Genomic DNA, 19604 nt, shown 5'->3' on the forward strand with positions numbered 1-19604 from the left:
AAGAGAGAGTTGCCACATCCCAGTCAAATTTTAAGCCTTTCCAAAAATTCCTTTAACCCTAGAAAGATGTTACAGCCTGGCTGTAACAGTATTGATTAAGGTTTTCTAGGCTGCATGGTAATGAATATTACATGATTATAAATGAGCCTGGACTTCCAAAATCTGTGACGTTCTTGCCCTCCAACAGGCTACAATTTCTGCCTTGCCCAGGTTGCTTTTCAATACCTCTACCATGTAGCATCCATCACTTCTCGTAGCCTGCTGTTCCGTCTAGACAGGTCTTGCTTCTGGGCAAAAAAACCTCAGCTTTGCTGTTCTGTTGTTCAGTGCTGTTCCTTTTGCACAGAGTTGTTTGCCTTAAGGACTAGGAATTGTTTCTTCATCAGAAACGACATCCTTTGAATCCCTGTCTGCAGCTTACGATGGGATCATGACTCTCATTTCCTTGTTGCTTAGCTCTTATGAGCCATCATAGCTTTTATAGTTCATCTTTATTTGTTGTGAGAGCATGGGAAGGAGGTGGTAAAGGGAAGAGTCAGTGATGACATTAAAGCAGAGGCCTACAAGAGGACTGGGGATAAAAGGAGGCTAAGCAAAGAGAGCAGGAACTGAACGCTTGGGCCCTGTACTTTGAAGTAAAAAACTTTCAGTTTTCAAAGGCTTTTCCTTCCAGAATGAGAACACTTTTCAGTGAGCTTAGTGCAGAAAAGCCTTCTGCCAGGATTTTAAAGTGGGCACTAAATTTCGGGTGCGGGGGGGACGTTGTTAACAAAACTGAAATAAAACTGCATTTTCAAGGGGTGTTTCTTAATATGCTGCCCCTTGGTTCTCAGTTAGTGCCTCCCCCATCTATTGGCTCCGAACAGTGCTGTGAGCTTATTGTTTCAGGTTGGAATTCTCTCTCTACAGGTATGTTTGCTTGGAAGGAAACTCTGCTCCCTGCCCTTCTGATGGGATTCGTGGATACAGATGTCCCAGTGGCTTCTACTGTCCTGTGGGCACTGGGCTAGAACTGCCCTGTGAACCTGGCACGTTCAGCCCTGTGCCTGGGGCCGGTGCCTGCCTCCCCTGCCCGGCTGGGATGGCCTGCAGCAATGCTGCCACTGTGGAGCCACTCGGCTGCCCCAGAGGTGAGCGGTACATGTGTGCAGCAAAACCCTTACCACGCAAATGGGAAGAGGTATGACAGATGCCTACACCACTCCTTCTGGCCGAGCCATAGCAGTGGTTCGCTCCAGGGGTTGGGGTATTTGCTGTTAGAGCAAGCTCAGTGTTCCCCTCTCTTTCTCCTTCTGTGTTTTTTTTGTTTTTGGTTTTTTTTTTGAGTAGTGTCTCATTCACCTCTTTCAATGTACAGGTTACTATTGCCCCGTTCAGACTGCTGTCCCCATGCCATGCCCCGAGGGGACACTGAACACCTTGGAGGGGGCATTGGCCCCCACTGCCTGCAAGCTGTGCCCAGTGGGGAGGTACTGCAGAGGAGATGCTAACTGGGAACCTGATGGTGAGTTTGGTTAATGACAGACCACCCATAATGGAGGGGCTGGAGATTCAAGGCTGAAGGATGCAGGGCAGTAGAAAACTCAGTGTAAAGAGGTAGTAAAGGCTATTGGAGGATACCCTTTTACCCTACGTCTCTACCTATCGGTCATTTCTTTGTTTCATTCTTTTAACTGAGCATTTGGTTTGGATGTTACTTCTATGTTACTGCATCAGTTTCCTTCTCTCTCTACATTTTTTTTTGCTTTCTCTTTCTTTGCTTTTAACCCCTTTATTGCTGTTCTTTCTGTCCTCCTAAATCCTTCCCTCCTGTTTAAGCAGAGAGTCACTGAGCCAAAATGCAAAGGTTGGCCACATGAAAAGAGAGGCAGAACTCTTTCCATAGAAAACAAAACACGGGGAACGAGTTAAAGAAGTCAGAAGGTAAGCAAATGCCGGATGAGGTCAGTGCAGGTAAAGAAATGAAATGATAGAGGCCAAAGATTGATGGGAAGAAGGGAAGGCAAACCGAAGGTGAAAAGCCTAGGATATCAGCGGTGATAAAACAGGACAAGGACGGGCTTCAGCTTCTCTGAGGTATCTGCCTGCTTCTGAGGGTTTGGGGATGTGCCTTTTCACCGACCACAGTGCCATGGGCTAGCAATTGCCACCCTGTCTGTTCTGTCATGGCAGGTCTGTGTGCAGCTGGGTACTACTGTGAAGGAGGAGCCACTGATGCCATTCCGCATGGGACACCTGCGTTCCCACTCAGTGGGCCCTGCCCACCAGGGCACTACTGTCCAGAGGGCACTCACTTCCCAGTTGCCTGCCCCATTGGGACCCTGAACAATGCCACAGGTGAGTGTGACTTCACCCACAGGTTTCTCCTGTGGTCCGCAGTGATGGGGATCTTCATTGCTGGCAGCCATGGTGAGGGGGTGCCCCTGGGTCACCGAAGGGTATCGGTATGCTCAGCCAGGCCTGATGGTGCCAGCAAGAGGCAATTCAAATAAATGCTGATGATGCTCTGACTGTACTGAGTGTACTTTCCTCTCTCTCTCTCATTGGCCTTGACTTTTGGTTTCCTCCTCAGGTGGTACCTCCCCAGAGAGCTGTGTGCCATGCTATCCTGGGTCTTTCTGTGCTAGCATTGGTTTGAGTTCTCCAACGGGACCTTGTGCTGAGGGCTTTTACTGCCCAGCAAACTTCAGCTCCATCAGCCCCACAGCATTCCTCTGCCCGAAGGTACTGCTTAGTGATGGTTGGGCATTGAAAGAGGTGGGTCCCAGCTCTGGGCAAGAGGTGTTACTTTTCCAGTGGCAAAGGGTCACACACACCCCTGATTGAAATCTTGATTATATCCACAAAGAATGTTGCCCTAGGCTTTGCTAATTCTGGGATTCACCCTTTACACAGACTCTCAAGTTTGCTTATCATCTCCTAGCAATCCTCTTCCTTCTGTGTCACTGCCAGGGTCATTTCTGCTGGTCAGGAGCAGCCCACCCAACGCCATGCCCTGCTGGGGAATACCAGCCGGCCAGGGGCTCTGCATCCTGCATTCCATGCCAGAGAGGATTCTACTGCCAGGAGCTGGTGTCAGGAGATCCCAAGCGCTGCCCACCACACTCTTACTGTCCTACAGGTTCACTGAAACTTGCATACCAGCTATGCCAAGGATTCAAATGTCGTGTGCCTCACTGTGATCCCAGACTTGTACAAACCTAATGTGTGTCTTCCTGTAGGCCAGGTGATGAGGAGGTGGCAATGAGCAAGCGTGGCATAGTTGCCGCCTTGCTTTTCTGGGAGTCATTTGTTATACTCTGACACAGTTCTAGAGTCCTGCCAAATCACAACAGTCTTTCTAGGACTCTTTATTGTCTCTGTGGTCTCCCTTTCAGGCACATGGGTTCCTTTCACGTGTCCTGAAGGCACCTTCACTCCTGTAAATATGACTGGCCTCTGGAATGAGAAGGAATGCCTGCCTTGCTTGCCTGGTCACTACTGCAGGTATCTTGCATTTTTTCGCCTTGTCTTAAGCAGTTTGTCATCCTTTTTTTGTGCTGTTAAGTCAATGCTAAGTCCCTCCCAGCTTCTTTACCAGATCTCTCATTCAAAGAAAAGAAATATAAGCTTAGACACAGTTTTTGAGTACAGAGGTGTTGGATCTGTGAATTTTGGGGAGGCATCCCAAAGCAGTCGGACATTGTTGTGGTACAAAGAAGCATCTGAAAGAGATAGTAGGTAGCATTGGTGAAAACACGGAAGTAATTCAGAAAGTCCAGCCTAGTAAAGTCATCCACAACTTCATTTAAAGCAATTTTCCCATGTTCATGGAATTTGAACTAGAGTGCCTGGCTCACTCTAGTCATCTGCATGTTTTTATAAGTGGAAAACCTGCGTCTGTTATCTCTCTCATATCAGTGTAAAAAAACTCTTATTTTTTGTTGCAGACTTCACAGAGCTCATTGCATCAATACTTGTTCTGTTTCTGCACAGTCTCATTAGCAGTGTGTAAATTCCTACTGTCCTTGCTCCAGGCGTGGACAGCTGGAGGGGAAGTGTGCTGCTGGATACTTCTGCCTTGCTGGGAGCTCTCAATCTACTCCACAGGGCCACAGCTTTTCCTGGAGCCTCCTGGCAGGGTGCCGCTGGGGTCAGGTGTGTGCAGGGCTGTGTCCTGCAGGTAAGCAAGAATCTCAGTAGTGTTGAAAATATAGAATATTGACTTGCTGCTAACCAACTGGAGAGCATCTGTTTTCTTGCGTAATATATTGTGATGCCTTGTTTGAAGTTGTCATTGGTTTCTTCTGTGTTTATGTCTTCTGAACAAAGAGGTGCGCCTGACTGTTGCAGCACAAACTAGCAGGCTGCAACAAGGCTTTACCGTTGGTCAGATTCTACCATCTGTGCTGTATCTCCTTCCTCCAGAGGTCAGACCACCCTGCTCCTCCTCCACCTGACACCCCCCCCCCCCCCCCCCCCCCCCCCCCCATCCTCAGGGCTATTTAACCATTTAGCAGGAACGAGCTACACCTGCACATCGTCCATGTCAATCAGCCCACTGCCTCTGAGGCAAGGCCACAGCTGTGTGTTATCAATGCTCATCAGCCCACTGCCTTCATTCCTCTACACCTGACCAAAAAGGCCACCTTTAATTTTTGGTGCTACATTCTAGTCCAGAAGAGTTTGAAGGCGCTGGTTTGGTGCTCCATATGCCCAGCAGCATCCCAACAGCTGGGTACAGATGTTCATTCTACAACAACAGGAGGCTCTTGCTGATTCATTTTTGCCATTGGAGGACTTTTATGTTTTACTTTCATCTCTTCTTTTTTTTTTTTTTTTTTTTTTTTTTTTTTTTTTTCTCTCACCCATTTCTGTAGGTTTCTACTGCCTGGAAGGATCTGAGGTACCTATACCATGTCCTGCCAATACTATTAGAGATGTTCCAGGGGCTGTGAAGAGAGAAGATTGCCTGCCCTGTCCACCGGGCCACTGGTGCAAAGCAGGTTAGAACCTGGGCGTAAACAGTGAGGAGAGGGCATGGCAGCTGCTTTTCAAGAGTTGTATGTATCCCTGAGTCTGGTGAGACTAGCTTTGAAACTAGATACTGTACGGTGGAACAGCCCTCACAGCAGGACACACTCTCTAGCGAAGCGTTCAAGTATCTGCAGAGGAGACATTTAACATGGTTAATATAATGTGCTGTTCCAGCAAACACTGGAAATGTAGGAGAGCCTGAAATCACAACAAGTCTCCAAATATCCCTGTGTGCCATCTGTCAGAAGTGGTACTTGGATTGTGGAGGTGGATTGTACACATACATGCAGTAGTTTAGAAAGGACCCAGGGAGGACACAGAAGAAAGGGGTTTCAATTAACAATGAAGAAATGACTTCTTAAAGCCCTACTTTCTGCTTGTTAGGGGATTCGGAAGCATATCCATGTCCATCAGGACACTATTGCTTGGGAGGCAACAGCAGCGACCACAGCAGTCTTCTGGTACCTCAGAAATGCCCACCACAAACTTACCGCAAGCACCCAGGGGCTCAGAGCCTGGCAGATTGCCAGCCATGTCCTCCAGGCTATCACTGCCCTTTATCGGGTAAGTGCCAGGTGAAAGCCAGCCTTTTCCTACCTCTAGAGCTCATTACAGGATTCCTTAAGATGAGACAGGGAAAGGGGGAAGTAACTGATGTTCACAGAGAGGTAAAACCCCTTTTCTAGAACCCCTCCTAGCCATTCAGCCTCCCTTTCTTCATTCCTTTCTCTTCCTAACAGGTCTGACCAGGTTTGAGGATTATCCCTGCCCCCCTGGATACTGGTGCCCTGGTAAAGGAGATGTTTTCCTTTGTCCAGCTGGCACTTCTAGGATCCAGCCTGGTGCAAAATCATTGGAAGAGTGTGATCCCTGCTCACCTGGATACTATTGCCCGGATCCAGCACAGACAGGGCTGCCTAACACCCAAGGGGTGCCTTGTGAACCTGGCTATGAATGCCCAGCAGGTGACATGGCCATGCTCCTTCATTTTCTCTATTTGCAGCTATTTCTGAGTCTAGATGGCTGACAGTGCACAGCAGGTGTTTAGCAGTGACTACAGTCCTATTCTTGCAGCAGCCCTCCCAGGATAATGGTCACTGATGGAGTAGCTTTAGAAGTGGATTTACTACCCTGAATTCTTTTCCTGGCTTTGGGCCTTTGAATTCCCATCTCCAGTTCTTCAGCCCTCCCTTCCTGCTCGTTCAGCTGAGGTTCACAGAGGAGGTGGTCTGGGCCTGGAGAAGGAGCAGGTACCTTTCATCGCCCAGGGCTGGGCATTCAGGTGTCAGCATTTCATGCTAAATAGCAAACTGGTTCCCAACAGACCTGTGCCCTTTTGTGAGCATGAGGAAGAGTGCAGTGTTTATGGGCAGTCACACATATTAAAGTCCTCTTGCTCACTGTCTCCCCAGTGCATAATCTCCTGTTCTGGGAATGTCACGTGATCAATCACTGTTTCCCCTTTTTTCCACCAGGTTCAGTAAATCCAAAACCTTGCAGGCCTGGCCGATACTGTGATACTCGCACAGCCGTGCCTTCAGTGTGCCCTGCTGGCTATTACTGTCCTGAAGGATCGTCGACATACAATAGCCCTGAGCAGCTGTGAGTACCTAGCATGTTTGGTGCAGCCAGCTTTAAGTTTCTAAAAATTCTTGAATATTTTGAAATGGGCCTGTGATAAAACCTGAGTTAATGCTTCAACCATGGTGGCTGTGCATTGGGCAAAAGCAAAGGTATCTTTGTAATTACAGTGACGGATTTGGTGCCTGCTAAGACTGAATAGATTGTGATTTCTAGTAGTTAGTTTGAGCCTGGAACCAGATGAGAACCATTTTTAATTTTGCCCTCAGTTTGCACTGGTCATTGAATCCAGAAATCAAAATATTTTCAAAGACTTTCTTCCCTCTTCCTGCCTTGTTTTGCCTTCCAGGTGTGTATTTCCCCACTACTGCCCCCCAGGCAGTGCCCATCCACTGTCTTGTGAAGGCGGGTATATGGCCCTCGGCTTGCCTGGTCCAAGGGATTCATTTGAGAAGTTCTGCAGAATCTGTGATGCAGGCACCTATCGCAGTGACACTCTCATCACGGCACCCTGTCAGCCCTGCCCAGCAGGCTTCATCTGCCCACAAGGTAAATGGAGCTGCTGTGGAGGAGTGGGACAAGCAGCTTAAATTGTAATCACAGAGTTTCGAGGTCTGTGTGGGCAAACCTCTTAATCCTTAACGGTTATAAATCCCTGGTGTGGGCTGTCACATCAGTTTGTGGAGCATTTGTCGTGGCAGGTTGTGTGTAGGTTGAGGGTATAGAGAAATGGGTCAGGAGTCGGTTGGATATGGGTGTCCTGTCTCTCAGAGGGTGACCTCTCAGGCCCTTGCAAGCCCTGTTTTCTCTAATTTCGTGGCTTAGCTGAGAGGCCCAGAGTTAATATATTACCAGAAGTAAAAAGTAAACCTAAGGGTTCTACATTTTGCTGTGTGACAGTCATTGCTGCTTGCAACCTGCTGAGTTAGGATGCAAGAGGAATAGCTTTACAATAGCTTTACTTGCTTGGGTCCATGAGCAGTGTCTGTGTCTGAAAGCCCACCACTTTCTCTAGGCAGCGAGAATTACCACAAGAAACCTTGCCCCAGTGGCCATTACTGCCCTCCCCTGGCATCTGCCCCTCTGCCCTGTCCCCCGGGGACCCATGGGAGCAGCAGCTTCGCAAAGCGTATAGAGGATTGCCAGGCCTGTCCTGCTGGCACCTTCAATCACCTTCCTGCTCAGGCTGCCTGCTTCCCCTGTGGCAGCTCTTCTTCCTCTCAGCCTGGTGAGTTTTGCTGTGTGTGAGTGAAACTTTCATCACTGTTAAGGGAAAGGCTAAAAAGGAAATCACCTAGAAATGTGATCCCCCGCCACGTGGTTTTACGGTGGACCACAAGCCCTGATATCCTCATGATGCTGTATGTGCCACCAATGCCTGACTGTTCTTCCTCTGTCCCAGCCAGGAGGATTTTTTTTTTCCTTACACTCTGTTAGCCAAGGGGATTTGATCTCCTTCAAGGAAGGAAGGGATGATCAGCCCTACTGATTCTTGCTCTATCATTGCTTTGAAAACAGCAGAGTGTCACCAAGAGTACTTTTGCCCTGAACTGGGGAGCTTGCATTAAGTGTAGATGTGCTTTTGAGCCAAAATTGGGTACTGAACCGTGTCCATTTTGAGCCATGATGAAGTGGGAGAAGGTGGGAAAACTGGAAAACTTGGCAGCTTTGATTGATTGGGTCCTTACCCTATCTGGTGGCTTAATGTACAAATTAATGGAGTGCTTGTCAAAATGCTGCTGCTGCAAATGACCAGCTGGGCCTTTCTGCATCTTCTGTTAAATGGACACCTCAGGAAATGGGCTAATGATTGTGCTGGTGGAGCAAAAGCCAGGCTGGCTCCAGCTGGCTTTCCTGTTGGCTCAGCTCTGCTGTGCTAGTGGGGTAGCAGCCTCCAGGAGTGCCACTAAAACAAGCAGCATGATTTGGTCAAAGACCGTTCAACACAGGAACTGTTCCTTTTCAGAGAGCACAGGTTTTTACAAACTGTATTTCCTACCCAGATTACCACTCTAAATCCAGCCTCTTCTCTAAGGTGCTACCAGCTGTACCTGCCGTGGGCTGAACCGGGCTTTCCAGCAGTCAGATGCCTCCTGTATCTGCCGGGCAGGTTACGTTTACTATGATGAGAGAGGCAAGAAAGACCCTGACAGCAACAGCGATCAGGACTGCCAACCTCAGGTGAAATTTGACTTCAAAACAAAACAGTTGCGTGAAATGCAGGAGAGGGAGGGTAATTCAATGCTTTAGGTAAGCCCTGTCTGAGTGTGTGCATGCAATCCACGTTCCCCTCTCTGGGCTGCTGCAGACATGAGCAAGTCTTTTAGCTGGTTTGTTTGAGATTCCTGACCATTCCTTGTAGGATAATGGCATTTATCTTTACTGGAATCTTGGGAGGATAAACTCAGAAAGGATGGAGGCAAAGGATACTTCTGTGCTAGGGCAGTGGGGAGCAGCGCAGTGTGTTTGATTACAGATGCAGGAATGTAAGCTTCTATATTGTTATGATGGAGTTCTTCATCAGACCTGCTTGAGGAATTTGGATGGGAAGGGAAATGGTTGTGATCTTCCTTCTTTGCTTCTCATGTTGTCTTTTCATGACCCTTGCTGGATTACCTTTACGTTGAATGTCAGCAGTGTGGGTGGGGGAGGAAGAGAATTTTAGGGATGCTGCATCTCGGTTGAAGTGCCAGAGCTTGTCTGGTTTCACACATTGGATGGGTGTTGTTCTTCCAGGTGGATGAGCTCTGTGCTCCTGGAGAGGTCCGTCTGGCATCTACGCGCCAGTGCGTTTTTCCTGAGCGATATGACTGCTCTCCTTCTTGTGGGCCTGCAGGTGGAGAGATTAATGCAGAGCTGGGCATGTAAGTCTCAGGCTAGCCTCTCATTAAGAAGCACTTCACAATTAGTTCTGACTGCCTGAGTTATGGATCCCATGAGGTCATTTCAGGGTAGGGCTGTGGGAGGTGTTTCTGAGAAACTTTCTGTTGCTGGAGTTCCTTTCTGTGGAAATACTGGCCTTCAGTCTGCATTCATTGGCCTCGTTCCTCTACCTGGAGAGCACGCCTGTGTTTTTGGCGTTACCTAGGGATTTTGTAAGCCTGGGTGGAGACACCAGAATGAGCACTGAGTGACAAGGGGAGGGTGGACACAGCTCGCAGTTTTCTGAGGCAGGCCTTCTCCACCTGCCTCAGGTTGAGCCCCCATACAGTGGATGGTCGCGCTGTTAGATGTAGACCAGAACTGGGAAAATCAATCCTCGGTTGTCATTTCCCTCCTTTCCCCACATTAATGCTAAGTCACTGAAGCTAGTTCTTGCCGTAGGATACTACTTTTTTCTCTTTGTGAATGAACTTCTGTATTGAAAAATCTCCTTCTGGCATGGATTACATAGAAATCTAGTGTGTTAAAATTACACTGTTTCTTTCAACCGTTTTCTCAAAGCAGAACTTTAGGGAGGGGTGCATGATGCTCTGTTACAGGGCTGAAGCTGATCTCTGTTGCACACCAACAGAGGTCTGTTGGAGAGTGGGTGTTGCATTTTGACCTTTCACATGCATTGAATAGCAGACACAGAACTAGACGAGATGGGCTGTGAGTTTGCTTTATCCTGTTTTCCATGGACACAGAGTAGGCCCGCTCATTGTGTAGACCGTAAGACACTGTGGCTAGCCTGACCATCAGGATGATGTAGCTGTTTGCTCAAGGATCATAAATCATCAAGACCTTCTGTCCACTTTGTAGATGTCACTGCAAGCAGTATGTCTCTGCTGAGGAGCTCTGTGACCAGCTGTGTTTGCTGAAAGCCCCACAGATCACCTTGGGATTTGGCATCAATAGAGAGCTGCTTCTGAGGATGAATGAAGGAGAAGTGCGGGTAAGCGTGGAGTAGGGGAATGCTTTCTCAGCGTGCGGGTCTGGAGAGGGCCCTTACAGATTATGGTTAGGTAAAGGGACTCCTGGGGGCTGGGATTACAGAAGGGTACAAAGCTGTGAGCAGAGGGGAGAGGCTCAGTGTGTCTCCTTACCCAGGGTACTGACTAGGCAGCAGGTTGGTGCACTACTGAGAAATGTCGGTTTCTGAATGGTGGAGAAGAAAACCTCACTAGAGCAGTCTTGTACAACTGAAGATAAGGCTGATCACAAGCCAGGGTCAGACTCCAGGGTTGACAGTGATCAATGTTCCCCTCTGCTTTTAATAGGAAGTGGCAAACGTCCTGGGCCCAGATGAACATGTGCAGAAAAGCCAGCGGGTGCATTTAGTTCTGTTTTGTCCCACTGGGGTGCTGGGTTTCATTGTCTCCAACACCGATGTTCTGGATGCATTTCTCACTGGTAAGGCTTGAGAGCCCCTGAGAGGGAACTGAAGCTCCAGCCAGACTAAGCCATTCATTTCCTTTCAAGCTGGCACAGCAAGTGGCCAGCAAGTTGGCACAGAGGGAATTTATTGTCAGACACTCAGAGCTGTCTACAAAGTAGGGAGAGATCTTGTTCTCTCTGGGAGTAAACAATGGGGACCTACGCTGGCTGCCTGGTTAGCTCCCTGGGAACAGGTCAAATAAAATTGTAGGGTGATTTTGGCCTTCCAAGGAACTAGAAGGAAACTCCATTTGGTGGCAAATCTGTTGGCAAGTGTGTGGTGGCTCCCAATTCCAGTTGCTCCTCATTTATGGAGTGTGACTGAGAGCAGAATTTGGCTTTGTGAGCAGTAACTGCCCACAGATATGAAGTAAATAGTTCTTCATTGCCAAGGGTTAGGTGTTTTCACATGCTGATCATTTTGCAGAATTAATTCTTTTTTCATCTGTTGCCTGTGGCAGGAGATTTTTCATCAGATCAGTTGCTGCAGAAAGGCCGTCGAGTCCAGAGGACTTCCTCCAAAGATATCCATGCCTTGCCCCTTGTTCCTAACCCAGTAGTATGTTTGGAAGCAGGAGACACGATCCTTTTCCAGCTTAGCATCAATTCCCACAGTGAGTGTTGCTGGATCTGTGTGCGCTCTTCACAGATATGTGTCCAGACCTGTTTAGAGCAACGACTCCGCATTTCATAGTACTGCATGTATGAGCACATTCCTTCACCTCCCTGTCTCTCTCGCCTTCAGGGGATTCCAGAACTTTAGTTTAGGCTCTGCCATTGACTTACCTGGTGTATTTTTTACTTTTTGACTGGATTTCTGTAGAGTAGAGGTGAAGTTTGCTCTCTGTTGGAAAGCTAAGTCTTTGTTGGGCAGTAATGCATCATGCAAATGAGTTGACACTGCACGGCCCTTGTAAAGAAATGCAGTTATGTAGTTCTTTGCCAGACCGCTGTCAGCTATCCTAATTGCTGTGGGTCAGAGCTGCTGACGCTCTGCTGAACTGTTCCCAGGTCGTTCCTCCAGCCATTACCCTGTTTATCAGAAGCAGCATCTATATAACAACAACCCAGGCTGGGATTTTGGACCCTTCCGAAGGCTAGACCACCTTATCCAGGAGACTCACCTCAACATCTCCTGGTAATATCTGCTGTGATTAATAGTGCATGTGTTACGGGCAGGATTTAAGACTGAGTCTTTCATGAAATCAGTAGGTCCTTGGCACTGAGCAGTGTGTGAAGACGCCAGAGTTCAGTGTGTTCAAGTGCATGTATTTAACAGTCATCCTGGCTGGAGGCTAAGGGAGGCTTGGATCAGCCAGTGCCTTCCTTACTTCTCCCTTTTAGGTTTGCCCATGTTTTCCTGGAGTCTGGGACTTATGTTTTCAGGGATAAGACCATTCAGGAACACTTTCTGATTGTGACTGTGAATGAAGCAAATGTGGGCTGTGACCCCAGAGATGTGTCCTTCCAGCCCTCTTCCCTGTTCCAGCTGGCCAGACGTGGGGTTTTGAAGCAACAGAATCTGAACTTGGCTCCTAACTGGGCTGCTGTCACAGGTACAGCCAAAACACTGACCTTGAACCTTGATGCTTAGCCATGACCTTTCTGGTACCTCTTTGGGTGTTGTTAAAACAAGTATTTTGGTTGGGTGTTGTTTAGTTGTGGGTTTTTTGAAATACCATAAAACCACTGCCTTTGTCAGTTTTAAGCCCTTTTTCCAGTAAAGCTTCTCTTCCTGAAAGTTCACTGCTCTCTAGCCAAGAACCTGCCTGTGTAGGAGCTGAAGCAAGGAGAAAGGAAAGAAGCAGTTGTGTTTTTCCCCACACCCTGCTTGAAGAATTCAAGTAATTGAGGGTTTTGTTTTCCCTGGCTTGAAAGCAGAAAGTGCCACTGTGTTTCCGTGATAAATGATGCATTTAATTTCAATATAGTTTAAAAGTTCACTAAAAGCTAAACACAAGGGCAGTTAAGGTCTTTCCTCAAGGCCATACCTCTGTGTAAGCGCTGTGTACACACCAGTCCCTTGTCCATCAGTGGGAGGACGCTAAAGCAAAGAGAAATGAAAGTGTGACTTGCAAGCATGATCCTTGGTTCTGTCCCCTTCAGCTGGTAATGCTGAAAACTTTTTGCCTCGTTGCCTGTGTGCACTGGATCAACAAGGCGAGAAGCAGAAGCCCACGTAATGAATACGAAAGTTGCTAAATGTTGGTTTTGTGGGGGAGGGAGGCTGTTCAGTGAAGTGTAAAAGGGAGACCGTGTTGCTGATGCACATAGTTGCCTGTGTTTCTTACTTCTTGCCATCACTCTTGGCTTCCTCAGTGGTCCTCTTTGTTCTGGGCTTCCTAATTGTGGTGCTGACAACCCTGGCTATAGTGCTGCAGCCTGCTGTCCCAATCATTAGCCCCCTGAAGAGCTGGAAGCCACGATGGAGGAGCCTGGGCGAGCCGCACATCCCACCAGAGTACATCCTCCTTAAAGACAGGTAAACCGCCCTTGTGTGGGTATCTGGAGCTCAGACCTTGATAGTACAAAAGTATGTCCTGTTGCAGTTCCTGAATCTCTCATTCCCCGATGCTGGACTTCTTGCCAGCTTTACAGTATGCTGAGTTTCTAGCTGCACAAGCAGTTTCTTGGGATTACCCAGGAATTCCCCAGCAATATTCCAGCTCTCTTTCACTGCAGTGTATGACAGCTCTGTTGTCATCTGCACAACAATTATTGCCTGAATTACCTGGCCTAGGTTTCCTCTGCATGTTTTGACTTCAAAATCTAGACAAGAACCCTATCCTTCTGCTTGAACTAGGCTGATGATGCTGTGGTATCTGATGTTACTGAGAAGAATGAGATGCTCTTCAGCCTCTTTGTCATTTCCTCTAGCCTTCGGTTCTATCAAACTGTTGGTCCTCATGGTTCTGGAGAGGATGCTGACTTTGGAGAGAAGGGAGCTGCGCATAATGCAGGTGAAGTGCTGTGCCAACTCCAGGTGTCCCACTGGTTTCTTCCCACTTATTCCCCATTCTGTTGTCTTCTGTTTAACTGTCAAGTATGAGATTTTGATACCTCGAAATCTGCATGCAAACACTGGCGCTTTGCCTACTGAGCACTCTCCTGTTTGTGCACATTTGCACCACACACCCCAAACTTCTGTCCTAGGTTTATTTGATCTCTTTAGTTGGGGAGTGTAACCTCCTGTCATTGGAATGGGTTGGCGTTGTCTCCTTTAAGAGTTAGGAGGGTAAGTGGCCAGCCCTGGAAAGTCCTTTAAAACAACAGCGGGTTCAGATAACTAGTGAAGAAAATAAAGATCTTTAAAAATACTTCCTTGGGTTCTGTTGGTCATTCAGTTCTCTGAAGGCACATGACTCTTGGTGCTTGTTCGCCTTCTGGGGGTGACCTCATCTTGGGAATTTCGGGATGTTCACAGGGTACAGCAGGTCCAGAGCCCAGCAGATGGCACCATCTAGTGATGCTGAGAACAGCTTACAGGGAAGTAGCATCCTGACAGTTTACTGGACAAGTTAGGAGTCGATAGTAACGCTCTGTCATCCTCCCCCTCACGCAGGAACGAGACCTCTTACATCTCTTGCCTCATCCGTTTTCCTCCTTCACAGAACACAAAATGCTGTTGCCTCCTATGGATAGGCAGTGCCCCCCTCTGGAAAATAAAGTATGATAGAGTTGTGGCCAGTGATTAAGTGTGAGCCTTACCTTGTGTTTCAGAAGAGCGTTCTGCACTGAGGGTTCTGGAGGATTTCAGTGTTCGCACCCTGTACGATAAGCTGGAAGATCAGAATTTGCATCTGGCATCTCAGCTGGCAAAGCACAGGATGGATGTGTTGGCATTTTACAATGGAATCAGCCAGCAGATTCAAAGTCTTGTGGTCAGTGTGAAGGAACAGTTGAGGGAAGGGAGTCTTGGAACTGTAATTTGTAAGATAAGTGGTTTCCCTGATGTGGCAGTTTACTGAGGGATAGCTCTTAATCCTTTCGGTACCTTACTTTGGCATAAAATAACTACGCTAATCTCTGTTTTGATAGGAAAGGCAAAATGTGGAATAGGTGGATTGTGAGGCTTGCAGAGTCTAATACTGCTGCTTTCTGTAATCAGGACATGGTGCAAGCACAGGACTCTGAAGGCCTGAAAATCTTTGTTGAGCGAAGGATTTGTGAGTGTAAAAATGCAGACAGCAGCCGGGCAGCAGTGGGTGCCGAACAATGCGATCAACACTGTAGCAACGACTTCGTGGCAGGTGAGAGAACCAGGTCAAGAGAGGAGTGATGTGTAAGGGTGGCATCAGCGGACCAGTTGAAAACAAGGCATGGCTCATACATGAGACGAGATCCCACAAGATCATGTCTTCCAGTGGTGGTGTCGTTCTGTAAGGGCTGACAGACTGTCGGGTGAGCTCAACGGGAAGACAGATCTGTCAGCTTAGGAAAGGGTAAGCACGGTTATCTGGAAGTGTTACAGCACGAGGTGTCTTGGAGCTGTCTTGTGGAATTTCCAAAGAAAGGTTCCTGCCCTTGGTTTTGCTCTGGAGATATCATTCTTCATGTGGTTCTGTAGAAGGCCTTTTAAATTGCTTGTCGGGTTCATTAGGTGCTCCATGGCAAGAGGCAACAGAATTAATGAAAGCTCTGGAAATGCTTCTTGGGAATGCTCCGTGTAAGAACGTAGCTGTGAAACAAGCGATGGAGCTAAAGGTCCACGGGCAGGAGGCGGTGGCAGTTGTATCCTCGCTGGACAGCCTGGCCAGTGAAAGTAAACCAGAAGTAGTGGAAGGGCAGGTGAGTTGCAGGTGTCTGTTGTTGGGCCATCTCTCACCTTTTTGCTAGTTTTTCCACTTGCCCATTTATTTTAACAGTTGGGCCCTTTCTGTCCCACAGGATCGTGAGCTTTTCAGTAGGAAAGACGCTTTCTTCAGCTTCCCTGGACATGAAGAACATGGTAAGGGCAGTGACTTAGTTGTGGGTGCCACGGGTGGTTTTCAGAGATCATAGTAGAAGGCTGATTCCATGAAGTCTAGGTTAAGAGTGGATATGTATGTTTGTTAACAGAGCAAATGTATAATTACTTTTCCCATTTATGTGATTTCTTACTTAACTTTCTGCTGAGGACAACAAAATTTCTCCAGTAAGGGGAAAGTCACTTCTGCCTCCTCTGTCCCTCTGTAAGAGTGAAGTCAAGGAGCTTTTGTCCCCACAGACCCTTTACACATATATTGAGTGACTGCCTGTAAAGAAGAGATTGAGTGTCATTATACTTACTAAACACTACTATGGGGAGCTCAGGAAAACTCTGTACCATCAGTTCTGTGATCCTCACAGCCTCTGGGTAGACGTTCCCTGTGCTCAATAGAGTATTTGCTCATGGCAGCATGTATATTGCAGTCATTCAGCCATGAGGAGCCTCTACTTACTTGAGGAGTAGAAGTGCCTCCCTGTTTCCTTCAGGTTTCGATCTCCAGTTGGCTTATCTGGCTGAGTTGGAGGTGGAGGGCCTGATAGCAGCTTCCCCCCTTGCCAAGACTCTGTGTGAGATCAAGCAAGCTTTGGTGAACCTGCAGCAACCTTCAGACCTTGTTAATCCAGGTAACAAATCTTAGTCTGTATGGTGGTTTCTGTTTCCCTATAGTGGATAGGAAATAAGATTACAAAATGGGATGGAGATACGTTGTCTCTCCTCCTTGGTGTAAAACATACATGCAGGTCATTGAAAAGAAGTCAGCAGAAGGCCAATAAGCAGACCAAAGTACATAACTAATTCACAGGTGTAGGCTTGTTTCCTTCTTTCTCTCAGCAGGTACTTAGAGGATTTTTGCTTTTTATTAATCCATTTGTAAGAGCTTTTCTGTTCATCATAACAGGTTTCCAGGGAAAATGTTGCAATGTAGCCAAGATCTGTGATCTTACCAAGCAGTTTACCAGCAAAGGAATAAGGCATCTGTTCTCTTCATGTGTACTGGTTGATAGCTGTAAATAAACAAAGAGTTAAAATAAGCAGTGTGTCTTCTGAACTGAACGCTTTCCTCAAGCTGCTGCTGAATTTTTAGACTGATGCTTAGAGTTTGCCTTTATTAATGGTGTGGGTTTGGTGTAATTATGGGTGGATCCTTTGCATTATTTTGAAATTCAGATACAGTGAGCTCTGCAAAGGCCTGAATATGCGAGTGACATGCACTGTGCAGCTTGCCACGTACTCTGGAGCCAGTGCAGAGTGCTGGCGGTAGATCCTGTTATGGTTTTTTGCCCATTGGACTAGGTTGCCTTAGTGGTGGCATAGCAGTTCCTCAGTGCTGTCCACTGAATTTGCACTCTGCTTTTGTTTTGGATTTCTGTAACAGACAGCAAACATCAAACAAGCATGGGGAGCTCAGCCCTCTTCTGAGCTGCTGGATTCTTGGGCCACAAAGAGGGATGAAACTCTGCTGGAAATGAAGAGGAGCTGCATTGCTCAGAGGATTGAAGAGACCAGAAGCAGAAGTATTTCATCTTTTGTGAAGTGAAATAGCCACCAGCTCATTTCCTTGAGGAACCTAGTTTATCCTTGGCAATGGCTGAAGGTGGATTATTGGAGAATGTGCGTGTCTGTGGACAGAGTTGCCGTACCTGAAGTATCAGAATAGATGTGTGTTTAGTTAGAGATGTGCTTGGTCACTTACATAATGAATAGTCCATATTCCGTTTGCTTAATCTGATTGAAATACTTTCACACTTGCCTTCGATTATTAATAATTTGTAGACTTGAGAAGGAAGCTGAGGTTCTTGACATTGTTTACTAATTGTATAGTTTTCATTGTTAAGTCAGTAAAGCAGAAAATATGTGAGGCCATGGGTATGGCTAGAGCCATACTTCTAGCCCTTGGCCAGCATCTCTCCATTGCTTCTGCATGTTTTCAATATATTGTGTGAGATCTACTGGCAGAGACCTTGAAGACCTCTAGAGATGTCATTTCTTTGAGGAAAGAGTACACTTAAACTATTCCTAGTAGCAGTGACTGCAGGGAATGGTGTAGCTGCTGGTGTCCAGTGCTTTGGGAGCCTGATCTTTAAAATGAAAACATCCTTCCTACCGTTCTTATTCTTTTGATCTGTCTGTATGAGGCCAAGAGAGCCTGGCTGTGAAGAGGGCTATGCTTCTGTGGAACAGGAGCAGAATCGGAACACCTGCTCCATCTCTTCCTACACAGTATTCCTTAGTTCCAGGTGGAGTACAGCAACGTAGTATTTCTTGACTGTGAGCCAGCACAGTACCTTGGCAACCCCCACAGGTAGGCTTCAGCCAGCTCTTTCCACCAGCAAAGCCCGTTCTCTTCTCACTGCAGTGTTTACTGAACTGCTTATCTGTGAACGGCGGACCCACTCCTTCATGGTTCCTAGGCACAAATCGGTGTCTGCACCTTCTGCCTTTGCATAACCATAGTGAGTATTAAGAGAGCGAGACTTCAGTGCCCAAGAGCCAAGACAGAAGCTCTCAGTTTTACTTCCACTAATGGTGTCTCTGGATCCAGAGGAACTGCAAGGACTTTTGCCACCATCATTTTGGTGGTTCCGTGTTTTCTGAGCTTGCTCCCATAAACAAAAGATTTGGTCTGGCTCCTTTGCAGCTCCACCTTGGGAGAATTTAGGTGCTTACTAACACTTTGAAGGGACTTTCAGACAATGGGAACCTACAGGCAAACACTACAAAACACCTGCAGGTTACTCTCTGTGATTGCCTGTTCTAGAACATAGTAGTGAAAAAACTGTCATTGCTCTCCTCATTGCTTTCTTTTTTAGATTATCAGCAGGTATGTTTGTAACAGTACTACATGGAGGTAAGCATCTTCAGTGATTGTTGTATATCCACAGGGAAACATGGTACCCAGACAGGTGATAAAGTTATCTCTGTGGCAAATTGTGGTTCCAAGTTATATTTGTAAAAGGCAGGGTGGAAGGTAATAGTAAATAAAATCTATCAGCTTTTTCATTGTAACATTTTTCCAATGGAAACATTTTTTTGCTTTAAATCAAAACTAAGATGCATATGGAACTTTTGCTAGAAGCTTTCAGTTATCCCACTGTGGTTTTCTTAACAAGTACACTTTAGTCATAAGTAAACATTATTCAGTTTCAGAATATTTTGGGTCTCTTTTTTTTTCCCCATAAAGCCAAAGAATATCAATGAAAAGACCAGATTTTCACACAGCGTTTCGATTTGTGCTCTGTTAATAGGTACTTGGAAAGAACAAATAAAAAGAGGAGTGGTGCAACCAGTGGTTTTGTTCTGCTCCTGAAGTATTTACTGTTGATAGCTCTTTTTCTAGTGGTCTATGGAATCTTCTGGACGTCCAGCGCTGTCTGGAGTAGCTGTGAAGTCCCCTCGCATTCAGAAAGGTGCTATTTCCCTGAGACTGCTGATAAGAATGATCAAGTGCAGGGTCACTTAATTTGGAATTTGGAGAAGGGTCACAGGGCTGTTGTTTTTTCTTCGGTTGCTTTGACTCATGCCTCTCAACAGAAAATGAAAGGGCCCTTTTCAACATTCAGTGTAAAGTTCAGCTTCCCTTGGAGAGCATCACACACTGCTGTGGCTGTGAGAAGGAAGGCATGGCTGAGTTCCCTGGAAAGGAACCTCTTTGGGTTATGGCTCTGTGTGTCTCTCTGAT

At 46.9% G+C, this 19604-nt stretch overlaps 3 protein-coding genes across 3 annotated transcripts; all 3 read left to right on the top strand.

The window, feature by feature from the left end:
• Positions 1-1170: 1170 nt before the first annotated feature.
• On the top strand, positions 1171-3230 carry LOC130141765 (signal peptide, CUB and EGF-like domain-containing protein 1). The gene is made up of 5 exons (XM_056322929.1): positions 1171-1246; positions 1358-1504; positions 2173-2337; positions 2573-2724; positions 3222-3230. The coding sequence occupies exons 1-5, from the start codon at positions 1171-1173 to the stop codon at positions 3228-3230; spliced, it is 549 nt and encodes a 182-aa protein (XP_056178904.1).
• Positions 2972-12186, top strand: LOC130141752 (multiple epidermal growth factor-like domains protein 6). The gene is made up of 14 exons (XM_056322915.1): positions 2972-3486; positions 4017-4162; positions 4860-4985; positions 5401-5580; positions 5757-5981; positions 6492-6618; positions 6947-7146; positions 7613-7825; positions 8633-8778; positions 9334-9461; positions 10342-10474; positions 10800-10932; positions 11418-11570; positions 11968-12186. Exons 1-14 carry the CDS (start codon positions 3428-3430, stop codon positions 12096-12098), a joined length of 2100 nt encoding a protein of 699 aa, XP_056178890.1. The 5' UTR covers positions 2972-3427; the 3' UTR covers positions 12099-12186.
• Positions 12187-12305: 119 nt separating this feature from the next.
• LOC130141753 (uncharacterized) lies at positions 12306-19349 on the top strand. The gene is made up of 9 exons (XM_056322916.1): positions 12306-12512; positions 13276-13438; positions 13834-13916; positions 14677-14837; positions 15065-15206; positions 15557-15744; positions 15844-15904; positions 16411-16548; positions 17301-19349. The coding sequence occupies exons 4-9, from the start codon at positions 14784-14786 to the stop codon at positions 17342-17344; spliced, it is 627 nt and encodes a 208-aa protein (XP_056178891.1). The 5' UTR covers positions 12306-12512; positions 13276-13438; positions 13834-13916; positions 14677-14783; the 3' UTR covers positions 17345-19349.
• Positions 19350-19604: the final 255 nt, after the last annotated feature.

This window comes from Falco biarmicus, chromosome 20, assembly GCF_023638135.1.
Source record: "Falco biarmicus isolate bFalBia1 chromosome 20, bFalBia1.pri, whole genome shotgun sequence".
Classification (NCBI taxonomy): domain Eukaryota; kingdom Metazoa; phylum Chordata; class Aves; order Falconiformes; family Falconidae; genus Falco; species Falco biarmicus.

Coding starts and splice junctions, on each gene's coding strand:
- LOC130141765 (XM_056322929.1), top strand. CDS start 1,171: ATGGGAAGAGGTATGACAGATGCCTACACCACTCCTTCTGGCCGAGCC. Junction 1,505..2,172: donor TGCTAACTGGGAACCTGATG/GTGAGTTTGGTT, acceptor CTGTCATGGCAG/GTCTGTGTGCAGCTGGGTAC. Junction 2,338..2,572: donor GACCCTGAACAATGCCACAG/GTGAGTGTGACT, acceptor TTTCCTCCTCAG/GTGGTACCTCCCCAGAGAGC.
- LOC130141752 (XM_056322915.1), top strand. CDS start 3,428: ATGACTGGCCTCTGGAATGAGAAGGAATGCCTGCCTTGCTTGCCTGGT. Junction 7,147..7,612: donor AGGCTTCATCTGCCCACAAG/GTAAATGGAGCT, acceptor CACTTTCTCTAG/GCAGCGAGAATTACCACAAG. Junction 7,826..8,632: donor CTCTTCTTCCTCTCAGCCTG/GTGAGTTTTGCT, acceptor CTCTTCTCTAAG/GTGCTACCAGCTGTACCTGC.
- LOC130141753 (XM_056322916.1), top strand. CDS start 14,784: ATGGATGTGTTGGCATTTTACAATGGAATCAGCCAGCAGATTCAAAGT. Junction 15,207..15,556: donor TAGCAACGACTTCGTGGCAG/GTGAGAGAACCA, acceptor CGGGTTCATTAG/GTGCTCCATGGCAAGAGGCA. Junction 16,549..17,300: donor TTCAGACCTTGTTAATCCAG/GTAACAAATCTT, acceptor TTTCTGTAACAG/ACAGCAAACATCAAACAAGC.